The sequence below is a fragment of the Brienomyrus brachyistius genome, chromosome 11 (genome assembly GCF_023856365.1).
Source record: "Brienomyrus brachyistius isolate T26 chromosome 11, BBRACH_0.4, whole genome shotgun sequence".
NCBI classification, from domain to species: Eukaryota; Metazoa; Chordata; class Actinopteri; order Osteoglossiformes; family Mormyridae; genus Brienomyrus; species Brienomyrus brachyistius.
Window position 1 is genome coordinate 6,115,408 of NC_064543.1, and position 20,679 is coordinate 6,136,086.

Sequence of the window (20,679 nt, forward strand, 5' to 3'; positions counted from 1 at the left end):
AGTGGGTCTACATGAAAATACATGTTTTTCCAAAAACACATAATTTCCTTGTGCGGTTTCTGTTTTACCACATCACTCGTTCCATGGTATTTAGTGCTTCTATGGCCATGATTGCTAATGGCTTCCCTGGTCACCTTTAAAACATATTTTTGGGTGAGCACCTCGGCACAGCGCATGGATTCATGGCTTTTAGGAGCTGTTGGGGTATGGAGGCTGGAGGTCTTTGTAACCTCGGTTTATGCTCTATAGATGGGGAATATGGCTATGGAATGAATGACAGGAACATCTGTCCGGAAGCCTGAAATGTGGCTGCAGTGTTTCGGAGGGAAGAGTCGGCAGCCCCATCATGGCGGACGTGCCTGGATGCACGGAACAGCCAACGGATCTCGACCACATTCGAATAACAGGGATTCCATGCCGCTCGTTCGCTCCTTTCTCTGCGGATATTTGTCTGACGACGACAAGCCTGTTATTCCGTTTGGCTCATGCTATAACAATGAGCCGGATGGCAGAACATAAGGTGTGAGACCCCAGACCAGCTGATCTGCGCCAGGACGAGCCCTGAGACGGGGGTGATGACACCACCCCACACAGCGGTAACATGTGGCTAATTTTACCTTTCGGTCTTTTAGTCCAGTTAGTCGGCCCCCTTGGTTTGAACACCCGCGCTTTTTCGTTTGTCCATCGCCTGATTTACATTCCCTTTATTGGCCGGGTCAGTGCGTTCATCCCCCTACCACTTTTACGATAAGGGATCAAGGGTAATGCTTATATTATTTTTGTCGTTGACTCGGACACGAAGCTGCAGATTATTCATTTCCAGGAACACATTCATCTGAGGCAGTGTGTGCCAAAGGCCGTCCGTTGGAATTGACGTATGGAATGTGATCGTTATTTTCAAGCAAAACACATGAATGTCTGGTTTTATTAAAATTAAAATGAAACTACACAATGCAGAGTGATTGGTACAAAAAAAAAAAAAAACAGTTAAAATAATGGTTCTTTGTATGGCGAGATGAGAGACATTCCTGGGGGATGTTTTGTAGAATGAATATGGAAGCTTACATAAAACCTCAGTCTTCGGAAAAGGTAAGAAAGTACTGTCCAATTACGTCTTAATGCTGTTTGATTGTGGCCTCCCGTCTCCCAGTTTAGTCCCCAATATGTGGCACTCTGGCAGAACTTCCTGGAAAAACCCAAAACCCAGTGTTGCCGAGGCAACCACACAAGCTTCCATGCCACAAGCACCCAGGCATGCTGCCCCCCTTACACTGGAGCATCATCGCTTCTGATCCAATCAAAATAGATTCTAATTTCTGCCCTTTGCAGGATCTGCACACCTTTCCCGGACTGGAGAGGCAGCCAGTTACTGGGTCTTGTCAGCCCCCAGAACTTGAACTGGCACCATATTCGCTTGTGTGATATGCAGTGCTGTGGAGATTCCTCCCACGTCTCCATGACATTCTTTCCATTCTTTTGCTGACACCAGGTGTTGTGCAGCTGGAATAAGGCATCGCCTCTCTTCCAGCATTAAAAATAGGGCTGAGGGGTTTCCACAAGGTGTAATCATCACAGCATCGCAAGTGCATCTGTTGCATCAAATAAGGCGATCGCAACCCAAGTGGCGCCTGTTTAACACCAGGACATTCAGCTTGTGGGAGTTTTACTTACACAAAAATGTTCTGAGGGCAAAACAAAAAATGATTGGTTCAGGAAACTAACCTAGTGCAGGTAGGACCAAGATATCTGATTGGGTGGTCCCATCTCCTCCAGTTGTTTGGATGCACCTTCTCTACAATCTGATTGGTTATCTCTCTGAACCGATCTCTTTTTTTTGTTCTGCCCTCAGAACATTTTTGTGTGAGTAAAACTCAAATGAGGGGATGTTGAGGTTTCAGTGCCCCCTGCAGCTGGGGGGGCCTCACATCACAGCTTCCTGCTACACTAACCTAAACGCAGCGGCAAAATACTTGTGCTACTTCACCCGCGGGGCCCTTTGGTCCACCTCATCAGTCACAAAATCCGTACATCTTCACTCAAATGGCGGGGGGGGGGGGGGCAGAGCGGACATCCGTATGGAGGGGGGGTAAAAGAAACATTTAGATAAAACCCTCTGTAGGTCACGCACGGAGCAGAAGCGCCTGAGGTTAGTCTTGCAGAGGGTGGGGGGTGACTGCATGATCCTGTCCAACACACCATCTTCCATATTAACTGCTGCTCTCTCGTGTGGCGCAGCTGCCCCCTCTGTGTACAGCCCCTGGCTTATTTACAGCTTGTTTACATTTCAGCCACTGGGTGGAGGAGGACTTTTGCATCTGTGCCACCCCCCTCCATTAGACATAAATCCTCATCTTTAAAGTGGCCCCCCCACAGAGATCCTCCCAGAGGCTTCAGTGCTCTTACCATTTCTTAACATCTCCTCCCATCTGCTCTTAGTAAATTATTGCTGTGTTTGTCTTTTACCAAAAGGCCTGCACTCTACAGCTAAGAGCACGGTCTGAATGTCCCACAACTGCTCACGAACCCCCCCTCCCCACGAGCCTCCCGCACACAGGTACAGGCACCAGGACCCCCAGAAGCCAGTAGGACACCTTCCAGGATGGCAGAGGCTTGGAGACAATTCAATAGATTAGGTGGGTGGACACAGACAGATTAATTCTTAATGGACCCCAAGAGAAAAGGGCATCAAGCCAATGAGTTTAACCTCGCTAGAAAAGGAGGTCAGTAAACTAAAGTTTTTGGTAGTTAAATGTGGTTACTCTCTTTTACAACTTAATTAAGGGGAGGCGGGGGGTGGGGGGGGTAGGTGAGGTATGTATCTGGCTTAATCCCATCTGTCATGGATACAGAAACTGTTTAAAAGAGGTTTTTGTTTTTAAAACAAATTGTGCCTGTATTGTTACTTATTAAGGGAAAGCAACAGAAACATGAGTTCTAACAAAACAATGCTGATTTTAGGATCCCGATATTGGAGATAGAACATCTACAGGATCTCATTTAAGGTTCCCGATATTGGAGATAGAACATCTACAGGATCTCATTTAAGGTTCCCGATATTGGAGATAGAACATCTACAGGATCTCATTTAAGGTTCCCGATATTGGAGATAGAACATCTACAGGTTCTCATTTAAGGATCCCGATATTGGAGATAGAACATCTACAGGATCTCATTTAAGGATCCCGATATTGGAGACAGAACATCTACAGGTTCTCATTTAAGGATCCCGATATTGGAGACAGAACATCTACAGGTTCTCATTTAAGGATCCCGATATTGGAGACAGAACATCTACAGGTTCTCATTTAAGGATCCCGATATTGGAGACAGAACATCTACAGGTTCTCATTTAAGGATCCCGATATTGGAGACAGAACATCTACAGGTTCTCATTTAAGGATCCCGATATTGGAGATAGAACATCTACAGGTTCTCATTTAAGGATCCCGATATTGGAGATAGAACATCTACAGGTTCTAGTGCTTGTTGTCTGCTGTTAGCTTGTGCCTCATTTATGGGGTTTTCTTTGCTCCTTGCTGCCATGGTGACCCTCAGTGGTTGGTGTGTCCTGGCCTGTGACACCCCCCAAAAGCATCTCAGAATACCTAACTCTCACTATTGATCTCAAGGCATGACAGCTGTTCGCTCACCTGTCTCTGAGATCAGGCTCTTTGTTGACAAACAAAGATCAGATGGTACCAAAACCCACTCTAATCCAGGACACTGGCTCCGGTTCAGATGTTCTTTGCGTCTGTGACACACTGACGACATTTTTCTTTGTTGGGGGAGCATTTAGCGTCACATGCATAGCACCACCAGGGGGCGTCTATCAGCATGCATACCTGGAGCTGACCCTGTTTGGTGAGGAATCACAAGCTCATCTTCCTCACCGCGGTGGCTGTCATGCCACTTCTGCTGTTGTATCCTACGAGCCCGCGCCTTTGTGGGCTCCCACAATCCCATGCGACCCTCCGCAGACATCTCGTATTTGCCTCCCGTCGCTGCCTGATAAGCACACGCATTTCTCGACATCGTTCCGGAGCAGCGTGTCAGGCATTCCCGGTCTCCCTGGCATGTGTCCAGGGTCTCAGCCTTCAAAGACCCGCCAGTATCGCTCTTTGAAGCCAACTTCCCCCTCACCCCACCCCCCTTACTGTGGCACAGAGGCAAAACAGGATATGGTCACCAGAGCCACTTCGTGATCATACACTACTCACAGTCAGACACTGGTGGGGGTGCAAACCATACACCAGTTTGCTTCATTAGTCTAACCCCCCTAATCCCAGCCATTTTACATTTTACCACATGCTTTTTTTTTTTTTTTTTTTTTTTTGCTTTTAACAAGGGCCAGTCAGGGGTGAGAGGTGACATTCCTGTCCCTGCATCTGCACGTCCCGCATTGTTGTGGTGACCCTGAAAGCGGGGACACGTGCAGGCGGGACACACTGACTAACACCATCGAGGACGGTCTGCTTGGTCTGCATGTTGAACCCCCCCAGCATCGGCCGAGTAGTCCCTCTCCCCTCACCATTCTTGCCATTTTATTTATCGAGTCGTTTTCTTTCATTCTGTGTCTTTGGCTGTTTCACTTTGGACATCCAGCAGCAGGTGAAATGAAACCAGTGTGTTTCAATGGGTCGCCTTAATTATACTTTTCAAAGCTTGGTTGGAATATTCTGATTTTCATTACTCTGAATAAATATGAGCCCAGTACAGTACATTCATCCTATAATATCAAAAGATTTACAATACGCCTATACTAAATGAAACCGTTCCCTGTTCCCAAACTAATTAAATAGTCTCAAAACCAGACTAACTTTGAGGTTTGGACAATGCTTTTTTAATATCCCATCTTGCGCACAACCCCCATAAAAATGCTTACTCCAGAAAGCTGATGCACAAACGCGTAATATACACCATGCTATAGTCCTCCTTGTGTGATGGTAGTTAAAGTAACGTGTTAGTTAATCTTTTTTGTGAAAATTCACACCGTTTGGGGGGAAATCTAAAACGGAAATCATTCGACTCGTCCTCGTTTTTTTTTTCCCTAGTGACTATTTCAGGCGGTCTGCAGGATGAACAGCACCTGGGCGGCTTATGTAAGGTATGCGTGGAAGCCCTCGCATGGCCCTCTCCCCCCGCATGGTGGTCTGCCTCCTCTACGGGCCAAGGGAGTGGCGCCTCGTTCGTGCTCTTATGCCGAGCGCCTGCTTTTCTCTTTCGATCCTTAATTGGAAGAAGAAAAGGAGAGAAGAAACATAAAACGATAACGGCCGGTATTATCGCGGATGTTTTCCTCCGCTTGTTAACTCCCAGGGTGTCATCCAAGTGAGCTTTTCAAGGGCACGGTGAAAAGTACACTGCTACACCAGAAGATGCCTTAAGGGTCTTTTAAAAATGTGATATGGAGCCGTAGACTGCTCTGTGAAGCGATGCAGAGCAGACAAGGAATGAACGACAGGGCAAGATGTCCTGACTTGCAGATCCGATGATAAAGCCGGAGCTTCCCCGAGGTGCCGTCAGCTCCGCACGGAGAAACGCCTCCTTCACCACCGGCTGCATTCTCCTGTTTTCCCTGTCACGTTTATCACACTTATAAAACATTTTATCTGACTTTATCTGACTAAGTATTTGTAGAATTGCGGAAAACGCAGTAAATGCGCTCTCGCAACACAATCAAGAAAGTTACGAGTGAGCCAAGCTGGACTCCCATTACAAACTTGCAACTGGACCATAAACATCCTTTACTGTTCTTCCTACCAACGTGTTATCACGGAAAAAGATGCGGACTAGACAAAACACTACTCAGTTTGTACAGCAACATGACCCAGGCATACAAATAACCGGTAATCTTAATTAAGCATAAGGATTATAAAAGCGGTTTTACGCCAATGTCCATGTAAGCCAGTGAAACATAAAACCCGATGTACGCCTGTGTGAACTATATTTCAGCATTAATGTTTACACGAATCAATATTATTATTTACTAAATTTAAACAACACGGTTAGTTTTCGAATTTGCTGTTTCTATTGCATTTGTTTTAAACACAGGCTGTCATAAAGCCCAACGAGAACCTGGTGTTGGTGGATGCATGGCGTTAAAGCAGATGATCAAACCTACTTTGACGGATTCTAAACCACTTCTTTAATGATTAACTACATTTGATGCTATCCAACCGCCGGCTAATTCGTTTATGGCTGGGATTTACTAAACCTAAAAGGGTTCTGGACGCATTACGCTTGGGTTGGTCAGAATCAGGGCGAAAAGGAGGCGGTTTGCGGTCCTGTTGGGGAGTGCGGAGTATTGAGGAGACCCTCAGGTGTGTGAGGAGCTGACAGGGCTGGGAAGACACGCACACAGCAAGGAATTCACTGAACCATAAAGGGATGTGCGAGGTTTAAAATAAAACCCAGCTATTCAAGGATTAAACAGGTCTGGTTTGGTTTAAATCAATAAAAAGCCTCAACCTACATATTTGCTTAATTTTTGGCGAATTAGGAGGCATAAGTACTCATACATATATAAAAAGGAGAAGTACATGTACTGAGTAATGAGGTGTAATCGGTCCCATACCTGCGATGACAGGCCCGTGTTAAGCAAGTTAGCGCTGCAAGAGAACAGCGGACAGTCTGTGCTGCGAGTGAATGAAGGCACCGGTCCGTTTGTAAGACTTAATGTCGTTTCAGATATATAAACAGGTTTCTTAGCATCCGAATGCAATTATCTGTGGATTATTATTTTTAAAGTAGTTCAAAAGTTCGGTTATGCAATATTTTTCTTCCACACCCAGGTTGATATCAGTAATCCGGAGTGCGCAACTGAAGAATACAGGGCAGGGAGAAAAAAATAGGTACTTAACTTGGAATTCCTGCTGAACTAAGAATAACTACGGCAGTCGAATAACCAATGAAGACTATCCCACCTAAAGAGTGAGATACGGATATTGTGAGGAAGCGCACCGGCTACACAAACGTACCACGTCCTCATGGCAGCAGAAGCCTGAAAACCAAGCAGGAGAAGAATCCGGAGGGAGATCAGCGGAGCTGCACGACATCGCACCTGCCTCGGGAAGACTGGGGGGGTATCTGTCTGGGCTCGTTTTCTTAGGTGATGCCACGAAATGGGGGGAAAAATGAAGGAAACAACCGACTGCAATTGATGAGCAAACGATTAAAGAGTGTCCGCGCAGGCGTCCGCTTCCTCGTACTCGGATCGAGCCTAAATTGTTTTGTGATGCATGTTTAAAGCGATGGACCGCGGCTGATGCGTCGGTTTCTGGTAGCTAATGCCAAACAAACGAGAGATTAGATCTGCCGTGGTGGTTGCAATGGCTTACCATGAATTTTTCAAACTCATGAACGCGCTTGGATTATCTTTTACCCCTATTTACGATTCATACAGTCTGTGTGGAAGCCAAATATCACCGAGAAATCAGTTTCCCAAGAAAACACTGTGAGAAGTTCAATCGGACACTTTTCTTACCACTTTGGGCAAGTGGCGACTATGCCGCTCAACTTTACCAGGTAAGGGGTGTTGACAGCTCGCTGCCGATACTTCGTTTTAAGCGGATTTTAACCTGCATGCTTCGGACAACACGAACTATAGTTATGTGGGTTTGCCTGTAGAAATTACAGTCGGGCTGTTGAACTGGCATGCAGTGATTGATCAGCGCGACGGCTCGCTTTAGTTTAGTTAATGGTTTGGAGAATTTATCCATTCAGTCTGATGGATTTAATATGGAGGTCTGAGAACTAAGGTATGGATTTTGCAGTCACTTAATTGACGTTCGGTATTAAGGTGTGAATGCAATTTGATTGGTCCCTTTTAAGATATAATTTTGTGAATTTCTGAATATGGTAAGGAAATTGGGATAATGGAGTTTTATCATTGCAGCTGGAGCTCATGATTCTAGTTGATATAACTTATTGTGTGCGCCTTTCCGAAATTATCGGAAATAACCTGCGCAGGCGCATTGTCAGCATCTTGCGTCTCCCACCTCGCTTTCTAATCTAAATTCGGTTTTAGTGATTGACTCCGGTTTTCCAATATGGTGTGAGATAAGAACTAAAGTGAAGTCTTGTTTGCTCCCTGTATAGTGAGTCCTTGTGGGGTTTATTAAACTCAACGTGAAGATTCTCATTATAACCTGTAAGACTACACGATACGCTCTTGTCATTGGACAGGTACAAAATTATATTTTTGGACACTGAAAATTAATACGGGTCTCAGAACGAATTGGTTCCCCTTGACCTTCTGTATGATTTAATAAAGGAAAGCTGGTCCAGATAATTAACGCTTTATTTAAACCAAGTGTGAGGAAATTAAATCATGATAAGTCTTTGAATGCAACTCAATACTTTTTCTTCCCTTGGGTTAATACAGGGACGGGTGGCTAATCAAGTCTTTAATTAAAAGTGTATAAAGGTCGGGTGCTTTGACCAGTAATGTTTGAGGTCTTTCCCAGTAGCAGCCCTGTGTCGTACTCGACCTGGGAACAACCTTATGTCTGAAAAGCAGGTGAAACCTTGAACTCTTACCCAGAAATGCTGCTGTTACTCTACACTGCCGATTATCAAGCGATTAATTATTTAATGGCGTGTCCCTGTGCGTTAATCATTAACTCGCCCCTTTTACTTGGCTGTTGGACATGATCGCATTGATTGAGTCGTATGATGATAATGAAAACCGGATAGGGAAGAATACTCCATCAATTGTCCTGCATGATGTATAAACCCAGGAGAAGGAAGAGTCAGATAGGTGGAGTATAAACCACAATAGTTAGTCTTTGCTTGAGTTACAAGGGAGAACTAGGCTGTCTTCACTGATTATCGGCTCTAAAATGATCAAAAATAGCTTTAATGTCATTTGCATTGGCCATGCTGAATGCTTCTTGCAAACAAATTTCTGTATAAATATAATCTGAAGAAAAAAACTGTCTAAATTGTGGTTATAACTCATGATCTCTGCTGAAATTTTGGGAATATTCTAACTTAAATTCTGTTCAAAAACTTGTGACCTTGACTGTGAGCTTTTTAATAAGGGCTGGAATTTATTAATGAACAGGTCTTTCAGAAGCTGATATTTTCTGAATTGCTAGCAGGTAAAGCTGCTTTCCTGGATCACGTGGTTCCTGATTTCTGACGCGCTCGTGTGTAACGTGGATCAATAGCTTTTACTCTGATGGGACCTTAAATAGCAGGTGCGCTAAACAGATTTTCCCCCATTTCCCCACGGTCCCATCAGCGAAGCAACACAGCTGCATTTTCACTGCAGGCTCCTTCGCCGCTCAGAGGTCAGATTCCCACCTGCATTGTACGCAACTTCAGACCGAAGCCATTTCGCTCCCCGCGGAATCTCTCTGACAAAATACACAAAACCTGCCAGGTAGGGAAAGTCCAAACACGTCACATGTTTCGGCCGGCCTTGAGTCCGGTACGTGGGATAACTTGTAGCCTGGTTTTGATGCCCATAATTAATTCGCTGTAATACTTAAAGAACAGCCCCAAAGTTCCATGGGTTATTTAAAGAGATTCGACAATGGCCATCTTTGTCAAAAAAACAAAACAACGTATAAATCCCCTGCATTTAATTGGGCCACTTTTTTCAGCCATACTGATGTCTTTTTTTCTCTCAAGAAATTACTGTTTAAAGTGAAGGTGTAATTAATTTAATTTGAATATGTAGACACACGCGGGGAGGGGGGGCGCTGTTGGCCCGAGTTTCCTGTCACAGTTCAAAGGCATCTCAGTCGGGTAAGCCAGTGCCTTGGAGTGGCCTTCTGTCCAGGATGTACCGTGTCTAGCACTCTGGGCCCCCTGGGACCGGATCAGGATAACGGGCCCTCTGAACGGGAGCGGGGCCCTTGGCAGTGGAGAGAGCTCCATTAATTATAGTTACTTTACTCACTGAAGTGTAGCAGCGGCTGTGTTTGGGTGCAGTATGTTCTATTTCTGCCTAAGCTGGTCATCTGTTCAGCCTTTGACCGCTCTTATTAAACATACCGGGTTTAATACTGGCAAAGCGTTTTAGTAAACTATTTTTTGCGACCCTTTTATTCCTGCTTTGTTGTTGTTTAAAGTTAACTTTATCCGAAGCCCTTGAACTGGAACAGTCATTAGAGGTTTTATTGCTTAGAGCAATTTTACAAAAATAATGCTTAAAGGATGGTCCGCTGCATAGATGCCTGTGAGTTATGGATGCCAACCAGTGCCTGGCATCGATCACAGATCCCATCCGGCATCATCTCCGTCACCCTGCACGCTACATCTGCCGGGGGGAGGGGCCTGCTCATCTTGGCCTGGGCCTGTGCCAATGTCATCTGTTTAGCCGTGGTTCTGCCTGGGCCGCGGGTCAGTCAGTAGCTCCTGGAAAATATCAAATCTGTGGTTCCACCTAGGCTTTTTTTACACGCGAGTAAAACAGCCCTATTCTGTGTCATTAAGTGTACTGGGGGGACGGCGCCTCATTGAGTAAATCATCAGTTAATGGATAGTTATGGCTTTAACGTTGATACGCTGTAAACAAAATGCCAGGAACCTTAGATTTCCAGGAGCCCAAGGATTTTTCAAATTCACTTCTTGAACTGCTGCTGACTGACAGACCTGCGATGAGTCTTTACGTGGGAAAGCCGCGACCCCTTCCTGCTTCGCCCGGGTTTCCCTGCTCCGCACGCCCGAGGGAGCCGCCATCTGTAGGAGCTGCTGTTCCTCAGACACGCCACACGTCACCCATCTGTCCCAAATCTGTTATTACCCAGAACTCTGACGTTTGGGTTGCTGTTAAACGTGTCGCGATAAGGAATCAAACCAAAAACTAATATCCGTGAATAACTCCTTTATTCTATCATTTCTGATTCCTCATATGTAGTTCCTGATTTCAAACACTGGTTCATATAAAATTGGTGGCTCTGGAAGATTAAATGCTGGTCGTGTGGTAGAAATGCAGGGTGGAGATCCAGACTTTATGATGCACCAGCTTGAGCCCAAGTGAAGTGGCTGAGTACTTGGGGGGGGCCCCACTGAGCACCAACAGCCTTTCCTTGAGGGGGCGGAAACGACTGATTTACACAGGATAAGGGGAGTTTCTGCCCTCAGTTCACTGAGGCGGCCTTGCGCTGCACGGCTGGGCCGCCCTCTGACCCCTCGGCTGGGGCTCCTACACTAAGAGGGCTTCGCATGTCCACCCTGTTCTCTGCCCCCCTAATTAAACCTGAGAGGGGCGAGGCTATGCTTGAGTAACGCTGTTTATTTTCTGTTCCTAGGAGACCGCCTCCCCGCCTGGCCGTAGCCGTCGTCGCTCTGCTGCTCCCCCCGCTCTGTCTGATGTCTCCGCGAGTAAGATCGCCGTTCTAGAGGCATCCGGAACATCCAGGCCTCCTGTCACACTGTTCCGATCTGCTCCAGTCTGGGGTTGCTTTCTTGTCATACCAAGTTCCTGAAAGGAGAATCGTGTGGTTTTTTTTTTTCTGCCAAGACAAACTTTAATTGTCTAAAATTTTGGAAGCCACGGGCCCATATGCTTTGAAAGCAACACCGGGAAATGTATTATAAGTGTGGGATGTAGTGAGTTGGTTGCATGCTTTTGTAGGCACGTGGTTCTGGCAGAAGGTACCGTTCTTACTTAGCCTGATTGACGTAGAAGAAAGGTCTGCAAATAGTTCCTGGTAACAACAACAAATACGTCGAATCGGGTTTCAGCGAAGGCAAAGGCGAGCAACGCCTTCTGGAAGCTGCGCAGAAACTTCTAGAAACTTGGCCTCAAAGGGCATGATTCTTTCATCCCTCCTATTGTGTTACTATCTCTGCTCTCTGCTTGTGGCGCTTTCAAGCAGCAAAGCTTTAGCCAGGATGAATCCTGTGGCATTTGGGGGGGAAAAAAGGGTGGATCAGACACCCCCCCCCCAACCTCCCAAACAATCTGTCTTCCCCAAGCTGTGATAGCTTCAAGATAGCTGCCTAGTCCATAAACAGATAAAGGAATTGGATGAGCCCACCACCCACCCCCACCCCAAACTAAAGGGCCATGCTTTTTATTACCTTGGCTTTTCCTTTGGGTTCCACTCTCCACAAATAGTTTGCAGGTGACCCCAGCCGCTAAGACCCCCACCAGGCTCGGATTCCTGCCTCACCGTCAAAAGCCCCGGTCCCAGAACCCCCACAGAGAGCGGCCGCTAAAATGCGGGATTTACTGCCGCGTTCCCGCCATCTGCCGGCCCCCCCTTCCCCATCCCGGGGGGGGCTCTTTTGTTGACCCTTGGGTTCTGCCGTGTCCATCAGTGACTCTCGCCGTCATTTTGAATTAGCCCCCGTGCCGCCTTTAAAAGCAGAGACGCAGACTTATGGTCCCTCCCCCCTCAGCTCATTGACCTTCTGCAGTTGTAATTCACACTAATTCGTGCTTCTGCGGCAGTAATGAGGGTGGGTTAGGGGTCAGAGCGGTACGGGAGGCTGCCGGCTGTAATCACGCTCGTGTGCTTGCAGAGCCTTTAAGAAGCCAGTACGGCTGCGTGGTTTTTCATGAAGCTGATTGGCGGGGGCGGTTTTGGGCGCTGAGGTTGGGCGGTTTTGGGCGCTGAGGTTGGGCGGTTTTGGGCGCTGAGGTTGGGCGGTTTTGGGCACTGAGGTTGGGCGGTTTTGCAGACACAAACCCACGAGCAGCTCTGTGTCTTTGACACCAGCGGTAAATCCAGAAGAAACTTAAAAAAAAAAATGCTGTCCAGTATGTTTTTGGAGTAGTGTATATATACTTTTTTTGGAGTAGTGTATATATACTTTATGTGCATCCGTAGATTCACATGTGATCTGCTGGTTCTGTAAAGTGCTTTGGGTGTCTTGAGAAGCGCTATGTAAATGTAAACGTTCATTCGTTCATTCATAGCGATATAAAGTTCATAGATGCTGACAGTGACAGAACATCAACAGGAAGTGGCATGAGTGAATGTGGTTCGAGCTTTTTGGCTGTGACCAGGTTTGTGGGTGATTGTTTGGGGGGGGCAGAAGAAGAGGGAGATGTTGGGATTGAGCTCCACAAAGGCCACGCTTGTGCTCATGGGTGTAGAGTTTCATATTTATCTCACCTCAGAATTAGACTGGCACACAGACGCAGCTGCTGGTCGCGTTTGGAGCAGTAAACAGGACGCTTCCCAGAAGGGCTCCCGGCGGCTCACTGGCTGAAGCGGTTCTTTCCAGGCTTAGTGTCCGGCACACGTTCGCCGAATGCTTTTGTCCTGGGGAGGGAAAACTGACTCTGTGGGGGTGAAATGCGAAGAATGGGCTGCTGGCACAGCACTCCTACCCCTACAGACTGCAGCAAGGATGAGGGGAAATAGTATCCCAGAAACTGCCCCCACCCCACTCTAAAATGCTAACTGATTCCCCCCCCCCCCCATTACTACGCAGCTTGTTTGAAACTCTGAACCCTGACTCTGTCCTCCCACTGTAGTGCTCATGGGTGCCTCCAGGGGGCGGTGTGGTGCAGCCAGCCCGCACACGTCGGCAGCTGCCCTACGAGAATGACTGGGGCACCTGGGGAGGCTGGTCCACGTGCTCGCGCACCTGCGGGGGAGGGGCCTCCATGCGGACCCGGGTCTGCATCACCAGGTTAGCGCTCCGCTAAACGGCTAATGGCGATGCGACACGAAAAAAGGCAGGAATTGCTTACAGCAGCATTTTCCTCATGGGCCTGCAGAGGGTCCACATTTCCCAGTCCCCTGTGTCGCAGCAAGAATGTTGACTGTCCGTGATTGTTTAGTTAATCCCATCAAGTAATGGTCATTTTGAAGGTTTATTATTATTTTCAGCTGACAGCCTGGATATTTTTCAAAGGCCGTGGCCAACCCCCCCCCCCCCCCCCACTGCCTTTGTGTCCCCCCCAGGTGGTCAATGTCCAAGTTATATTACACATCCACAGCTGATTATGGGCTCAAAGATTACTAGGTTAGTTTAATCAGGTTGAACCGGCGACGAATGATAGTCTGACCAAACAAAGGGGGGGAAGTTGGCGGGGCCTTTATATATGGGGAGGGTCCAGGTTAGGGGGGGGCAGATGCCTTCCCGGACACGTACGCTTCGCCGGATTTATCTTCAGAGCTCTTGAAAAACTCATCAACTCCCGCTGCCAAGTCTGTGGGACAGTCTTATCTTGGGAGCGCCGTGAAGCTTTTATAAACACCGTGAGTGGCTTTCATGCCGGCTGCTGGAAATTACCCCACACCATGGCGCGCTGCCCCTGGGTGATTCGTCCTGTGCTGTGGGATGTATTTTTGTTTATGACCGGAGGCTCAGACTCGTGTAACTTTATTTCCTGTCACTCTGACCCAGAAACCTAGTTGCTGGACCGTGTCCAGGTGATACCAGGCAGTACAAGATCTGCAGCACTCAGGTAAAGGGGTCTCCCGTGCGGTAAACGCCTCCAAGACGGAGGTCAGGGTTGGCAGTATGATCCAGGTGGTCTGACCCATTTGGCAGAGCAAGTTCAGGAACCTCGGGTACTTTCAAAGGCCACAGTCCTCACCAAGATGTTTCGTGTCAAAGTAAATATATCAAGAAGGTATCTTAAGTGCTCCTAAGAGCTGATAACAATGTGTATTTAAGACACGCACCTATTTTTAGCTACGTTTTAGGACGTGAAGTTCTCCAAAGCTGACCCACATTTCCAGATTCCTGTAGAAGGCACATGTTGAATCGGCTCCCATGTAAGCATTTTATGGACTTTTTGCGGAGGATCCCACTTGTCGTGACTTTGGTCTTGCTCTGCTCTCTCAAACAAGTCAAACTGTCTCATGCAGGCAGACTGATGAAAGATCTCGTCCACACGTAGACCTCACACTCCCCCCGCTCGTGAGATACCACCGAGAGCGTTAAATACCCCAGATCGTGTGATAACAGCATAGCTCAGAGCTTACGCTGTGTCCAGAGCGGGTTGTGGCAGGTTGTGTGTGTGCATGTCTGGGTTCTCTCCCCGGCTGAATCACGCGTCCCATGTACACAGGAGTGTCCCACAGGGTCTCTGGAGTTTCGGGAGCTACAGTGCGCGGCTTTCAACGACAGACCGCTGGTGGCAGGGAACAGCTATAAGTGGACCACCTTTCATGGAGGTCAGTGCCCACCTGGGCCCTGGGAGGGAGGGGTCAGGGTCTCTGTGTGTCCATAGCTCATTCCTCTTCCCCCTGAGTTGTGTGTGTTCTAAGTGTCCCAGTGTTCTCTGACGTTCCCTCTCTCCAAGCCTCCAATCCCTGTGAGCTCAGCTGTCTGGCCCTGGGCCAGAACTTCTACTATAACTTCGGCCGCGTGTTGGACGGGACGTCGTGCGACACAGAGCCTGGGGCGGTCTGCGTCAACGGCCGCTGCCTCGTGAGTACCGCTGGTCTCTGTTTTTGCCATGAGGTCACGGCGAATCGCTAAAAGACCGGTCTAATCTAAAGCTGAACGTCTCTCTGCATCTTTTCCTTGTCATCCACACAGATCATTGGCCCTCTAATATTAAAACCACTTTATCTGAGATTAAGCCTGCAGTAAGACAGCTTCTGCAGGAGAAGATTTTTAATAAACTGTCCTCTTGGACCAGGAGTATCTGACTAATTTGTACTATCGTTTAAAATCTTTCGCATCGTACCGGGTTTCTGGTCATAAATTACTTCTAGTTCAGTTATCCTTACACAATGACCTGTGTTGATCTGAAGAGTCTGATGTTTATGGAGGTATGATCTGTGAGGTCAGGGAGATGCGGTATTAGGGGTTGGGGTATTTGGGGGGGTTTGAGCCACAGTGGGGAAACATGTCGCTGATGGAGTCCAGACGCCTGAGTATTTCTCAGGATGTGATTCTGTCTTGGGGGGTCGGTGGTGTTGCACAGGCCTTTCCCTCCCCCATCTTTCACGTTTCCCGCAGAGGCCGGGCTGCGACCTGATCCTGGGCTCGTCACAGCGGGAGGACGCCTGCATGGTTTGTGGGGGCCAGAACACCACCTGCCTTCGTCACCGCAGCGTGTATCGAAGCGGCCACCAGGGGGCGGGTGGGTGGCGCCGCACCGGGCATGAGGACTGTGCTGGGGGTGTTCTACTTTAATCACAGCCATGTACCCAGCAGAAGAGTGGAGGAGGGCCGTACTATGCGTAACGGCCCCCCCACACGTGACCTCATAATCACAACTGGGTGGTCGTATTAATTTCATATGTCAGCCATAATGATACTGTCTGCACATATTTCATGAATGCTTAATCCATTTAAGGAAAAAGCACTTGCAAAAATTGTAAATATACCTAAATATGCATGGAGTACTAAGTAGACTAGACCAGTCCAGTCCATCTGTTGGGCGGAAGCAAACGTACACACACTCCTCGGAGACCTCTGGACCCCAGAGTCAGTGTAGAGTTCGTATTTTCTTGTCAAAAACATTTATAAAAAGCTGCAGAATGGCCAAATAAAATGTCTGGCGCTCTGTGAGGATTACAGGCAACATCCAACTGAATGCAGGACTTCAGCTTCAAAACATAACAGTAACGTAAACAGTGGTATTGAGTAACAGCTTCCAGTCTGTCGAATAGGTCAGGGCCCCCCGGGAGCCTTGTTTACTGAGGTCCTCAACGCCCAGTCCTGAAGGACACTGCCTCAGAGTTCATGCCCCCTCCAACACACACACACAAACCCCTCTGGTATCTCACACTGCAGAACACAGCTGCCTCATTCCCTGTTCCCATTATATGGAAAATACTTGCCATTTCCGACTAGATTAGAAAACGGAGGTCCTGCTTCTGACGCTCACAACACAGGATAACGGATAACCGGGCTGTCAGGACGGCACTGCTAAGATCGGGTCGCTTAGCTGGGCATCCAGAACCACCGCAGCATGGCACTAAACTGAGCCCTTCGTTCTCCAGCAGTACCAGGTTTTATTTGGCTAAAACGTTGATCGTTAAGTGTAACCTTAAATCTCAGTCACATGGCATCTTACTCGGTCTCCGTCTGCAGGTCTGTTCGGATACAATGAGGTGGCCATGATTCCAGCCGGTGCCACTCGCATCCGGGTCAACGATAACAGCAAGAATTATCTCGGTGAGCCGCGTCTCCATCTTGCCTCACCTTCGAACCCCGTGCCGTGTGACGTCGCTCTGCACCGATGCGAGGAATCCAGTGTCACTGTCACAGAGGCTCGTCGGCTGATGTGCGGTTTCCCCGGCCCTCTGTCTCGCAGCCCTGCAGAACGGACGCTCACAGTTCATCATCAACGGAGACTGGAAGATCAGCATCCCTGGGGCGTACAGCATCGCTGGGACCAAGGTGCTGTACCGCCGCTCCACGGACACCTGGGAGAGTTTCGAGGCGCCAGGGCCGACCCGAGAGGACCTGCACGTCATGGTGAGGTGTGGCTCACGCCGTGTAGCGGTGTGACCGTCACCACAGCTTTCTGACAGCCTGCCTGAGTCTTCCTCCCACCTCCTGGCCAGGTGCTGTTCACCGATACCAATCCTGGGATAGAGTACGAATACTGGCTCCCCCGCGACCGCTACGCGCTCTACCACGGAGAGCGGAGTCCACTGCGTCAGCCGTACCACAGCGCCACCTTCCCGCCGGTCTCCACGACGACCACCGTCACGACGACCACCACCACGCGGCCTCCGCCTGTCACCACACCTGTCTGGGGTCAGACGCGCTTTTGGAATCTATCCTCCCGGTATGGTGTAGGGTTGCTGTCATGATAAACGAGGGAAGAGTTTATGGAATTCTCAGGTTCCAGTGGATTTCCCCTGTTTACTAAAGTAAGGCTGTTGGTTATTGGCCGGTTTCGTGCAGCACGTCATTCGTGGCCAGGAAGCATAGTGTATGTGAGGCTTTTCCGAAAAGGGCCTCAGTCCTAGACCCCTCCAAGCCCCCAATCCACGCACTTCCGCAAGCATTAAGATGGAAGCCGTGCTGTATTTGGTTGCCATCGTTATTGTAAAAATCCCTGGCCTATTGTTCTATGATTATAATCCTGTCTGACATAATGCGGGGCTGTGGATTTTCCGTGATCTGGTTGCTAGGTAGCACCATTCCCTCACAGGGTGTATAACCCCGCCCCCCCACCCCACAGGAGGCTGGCCTGCACAGCGACCACAGCAGCAACCACTGCCCCGACTGGAGAGGGATGAGAGCCACAGGAACCTGCTCCCTCAGGGTCCCCAGTTTGGTGAGAACCCTCCCCCACCTTACAACTAAGGCGGAGATCACGGGAGACCTTCTACCTTTGGGCTGTAATCTGTCCCCTTGACCACCACGCCACCTACTGGCTGGTGTGGTTCTCCCCAGATTGTCTTCAGACTCCAGCACATGCTGGGGTCGGTTCCCGCCGTTTGAGATTAATCACACACTAATGCTGGGTGCTGCGGCCTTGTTCACTCTCCACAAAGGGCGCTGTGGGAGGTGCAGGAGGGTGCGAGGCCGGGGAGAACGGCAGAGGCAGTATTGCCAGAAGGACTTTGGTGAGTGCATCATGTGACGCGTTCTGGTGGGGGGGACTACCTGACAGGGTGGGGGGGTAAGGTGTGTGTCTTTGTCAGTTTTTCGAGCCAAGGTGCTGGGGAAGCTGTACCTGGGCGAGGAGACCCGCTATGACGTGCACGTGATCCACACTTACCGCAACCGCTTCCGGTTGGAGCGCCGCGAGTTCCTGTGGGTCCCCAACACGTGTGACTGCCCCCTCATGGAGGAGGGCCGGCAGTACGTGTTGATGGCCCGCCGCCACGTAAATTACGAGCGCACGCTCAACCGCATCCTGCTGGAGGAGGCCAGCTATGTACAGCCATACCGCCCCCGAGAGGACAGACTGCTGCGGCCCCTGGAGGAGATCTGCAGTAATCATGGTCCAAGGCTGCCATCTACAAGAAGCTGAAAAAAAAACACAACCTCCCCCCGCCCCCCTGCACTTTTCTAAAAGAAACCACAGGAGAGCTCAGCAGGCAGAAGAAAATGGACAAGTGAAGGGCTTTATTAGGAGTCTTTGAGCAGGACCGTCACAAGTTCCATGTACCAAAGATTCCCCCTGTTAGGCAGGCAGCCATGTGCTTCGGGGAATTCCCCTCGGATAACCAATCAGCAGACGGACTGTCACCTGCCAGCCATTGGGATTATTTTTAAATTCCTTGCTCCTCTTCTCATCATCATTAAGGTTCTACTATGTACTGCTATATATTGTATTTATAAAGCCACAGGATAAGAAGAAATATATTTACATGCATTTATTTGTGTATTTTTTTTCTATCATTTTGAATAAAGAACCTATTTTGAAATAACCCTCCCAAGGTTTCTCATTCTGGGTAATTTCCGACCGTATTGGTTTCACAGAAGCTCGTGTGTCAATGGCCTCATTGTTGAGAGATGGGCACCATGCGGAAGACGGTGGCTGTGGGCATCCATGCCGCTCGCAGACCGTCCGGGGGGGGGGGCACGGCTGGATGCTGCCTGTCTGTGAACCTCAGTCAGCAGGGTCTCCTGGCACCAGCCGCAGGGGCGAGAGTCCTCAGCTGACCGGAGCCCTGTGCTGTTTGTAAGGTCCTGCCGCTGATGCCGCTTCGGGTTTCTGAGAAATGACATGACACAGAATCGTTACAGTGAAATGATTTCAGGGCCGTTTATCACTTATACCTTGTAGGCGTCACAGAGGTGAAACTTTGCTGAGTTTGGCCTCAGGGTTGCTGATCTGCAAAAATAATGATTTGCTGGATGGGAAATTCCATCCAAAATAAGTTCTTTGTTCCTCACCAGGCAATGTATAGTGGTAGACAGACACGCAGCCCCCCCCCCCCCCCCCACCCTTATTTTCCTTATATTAAGGCATAACAGTCAGACTCGGAAAATAGTCTGTAATCCACGATCGACAGGACAGAGAACAGCGCACAGAAAGAGCCGATGTTTGTGAACGTTTACGCTACTGTTTTTAACTTGGCTGTCATGAAATCACAGGAGATTACGGAGATCGGATTGTGTTGCTGCCAGTCTCATGGGCAGACCTGGTTCTGTGTGTGTGTGTGTGTGTGTGTGTGTGTGTGTGTGTGTGTGCGTGTGCAGTCAGTGTGGTATGTAATGACACCCACTCCCTTCCTGTTACAGGGGGCCGCTCACACACTTCCAGGGCCACCGGAGCTCTGCACACACACACACACACACACACACACACACACACACATGCACACAGCCCTCATGCAAACTTCCAGTGGCAGATTCCTGCTCGTGACAGTAAGCATGACGTCTAGGTAACAAAAAACACACACAGACTAATTACAGGGTTCCTGGCGCCACTCACACGCAAGGCAGGAATCCAAAAGAGCGCGCGGACATGCCCGGGGGGCCGTGTGCGTCCGGGGCGGTCTGTCAGTCCAGGCGAGCTTAAGGTATGCCCCCCCCCAGCAGGTAAGCCGTGGAGCGGGCGTGGCGGGGCACGCAGGCGAAGGAGGCCATTCTCCACCCCAGCGAGGACTGAGTGGCAGGATCATACTCTGACGCAGCGACGGTGAAAAGGTGTTTTTACTGTAGGCCGACGCCGCATATTTTCCCGACAAGTCAGAGCGCCACGTGGCACCGCCCAGGGAGAGCACAGCCAGGCCTCCGGGGGCCCGTGAAGGCAGGGCACGGCCCTGGCGCCCTGGAAGCCCCCCCCCCCCCCATCATGCCATTTCAGGAGAGCAGGTCTATTAAATCTTGTTG

At 49.1% G+C, this 20,679-nt stretch overlaps 1 protein-coding gene and 1 long non-coding RNA gene across 4 annotated transcripts; both read left to right on the forward strand.

The window, feature by feature from the left end:
- Positions 1-2,984: 2,984 nt before the first annotated feature.
- On the forward strand, positions 2,985-3,536 carry LOC125751926 (uncharacterized). Its single transcript, XR_007400814.1, has 3 exons — positions 2,985-3,121; positions 3,166-3,209; positions 3,474-3,536. It is a non-coding gene; the product is annotated as an uncharacterized LOC125751926 (long non-coding RNA).
- A 3,855-nt stretch (positions 3,537-7,391) lies between these two features.
- adamtsl5 (ADAMTS like 5) lies at positions 7,392-19,268 on the forward strand. Of its 3 annotated transcripts, XM_049031363.1 has the most exons (14): positions 7,824-9,200; positions 9,275-9,385; positions 11,262-11,334; positions 13,442-13,599; positions 14,320-14,380; positions 14,990-15,095; positions 15,224-15,351; positions 15,889-16,012; positions 16,969-17,052; positions 17,192-17,355; positions 17,445-17,640; positions 18,071-18,166; positions 18,387-18,458; positions 18,537-19,268. In XM_049031363.1, exons 3-14 carry the CDS (start codon positions 11,323-11,325, stop codon positions 18,866-18,868), a joined length of 1,533 nt encoding a protein of 510 aa, XP_048887320.1. In that variant the 5' UTR covers positions 7,824-9,200; positions 9,275-9,385; positions 11,262-11,322; the 3' UTR covers positions 18,869-19,268. The 3 variants fall into 3 exon arrangements, with proteins under 3 accessions (XP_048887319.1, XP_048887322.1, XP_048887320.1); XM_049031362.1 differs by lacking the exons at positions 7,824-9,200; positions 9,275-9,385 and adding an exon at positions 7,392-7,524; XM_049031365.1 differs by lacking the exons at positions 7,824-9,200; positions 9,275-9,385 and adding an exon at positions 7,556-7,757.
- Positions 19,269-20,679: the final 1,411 nt, after the last annotated feature.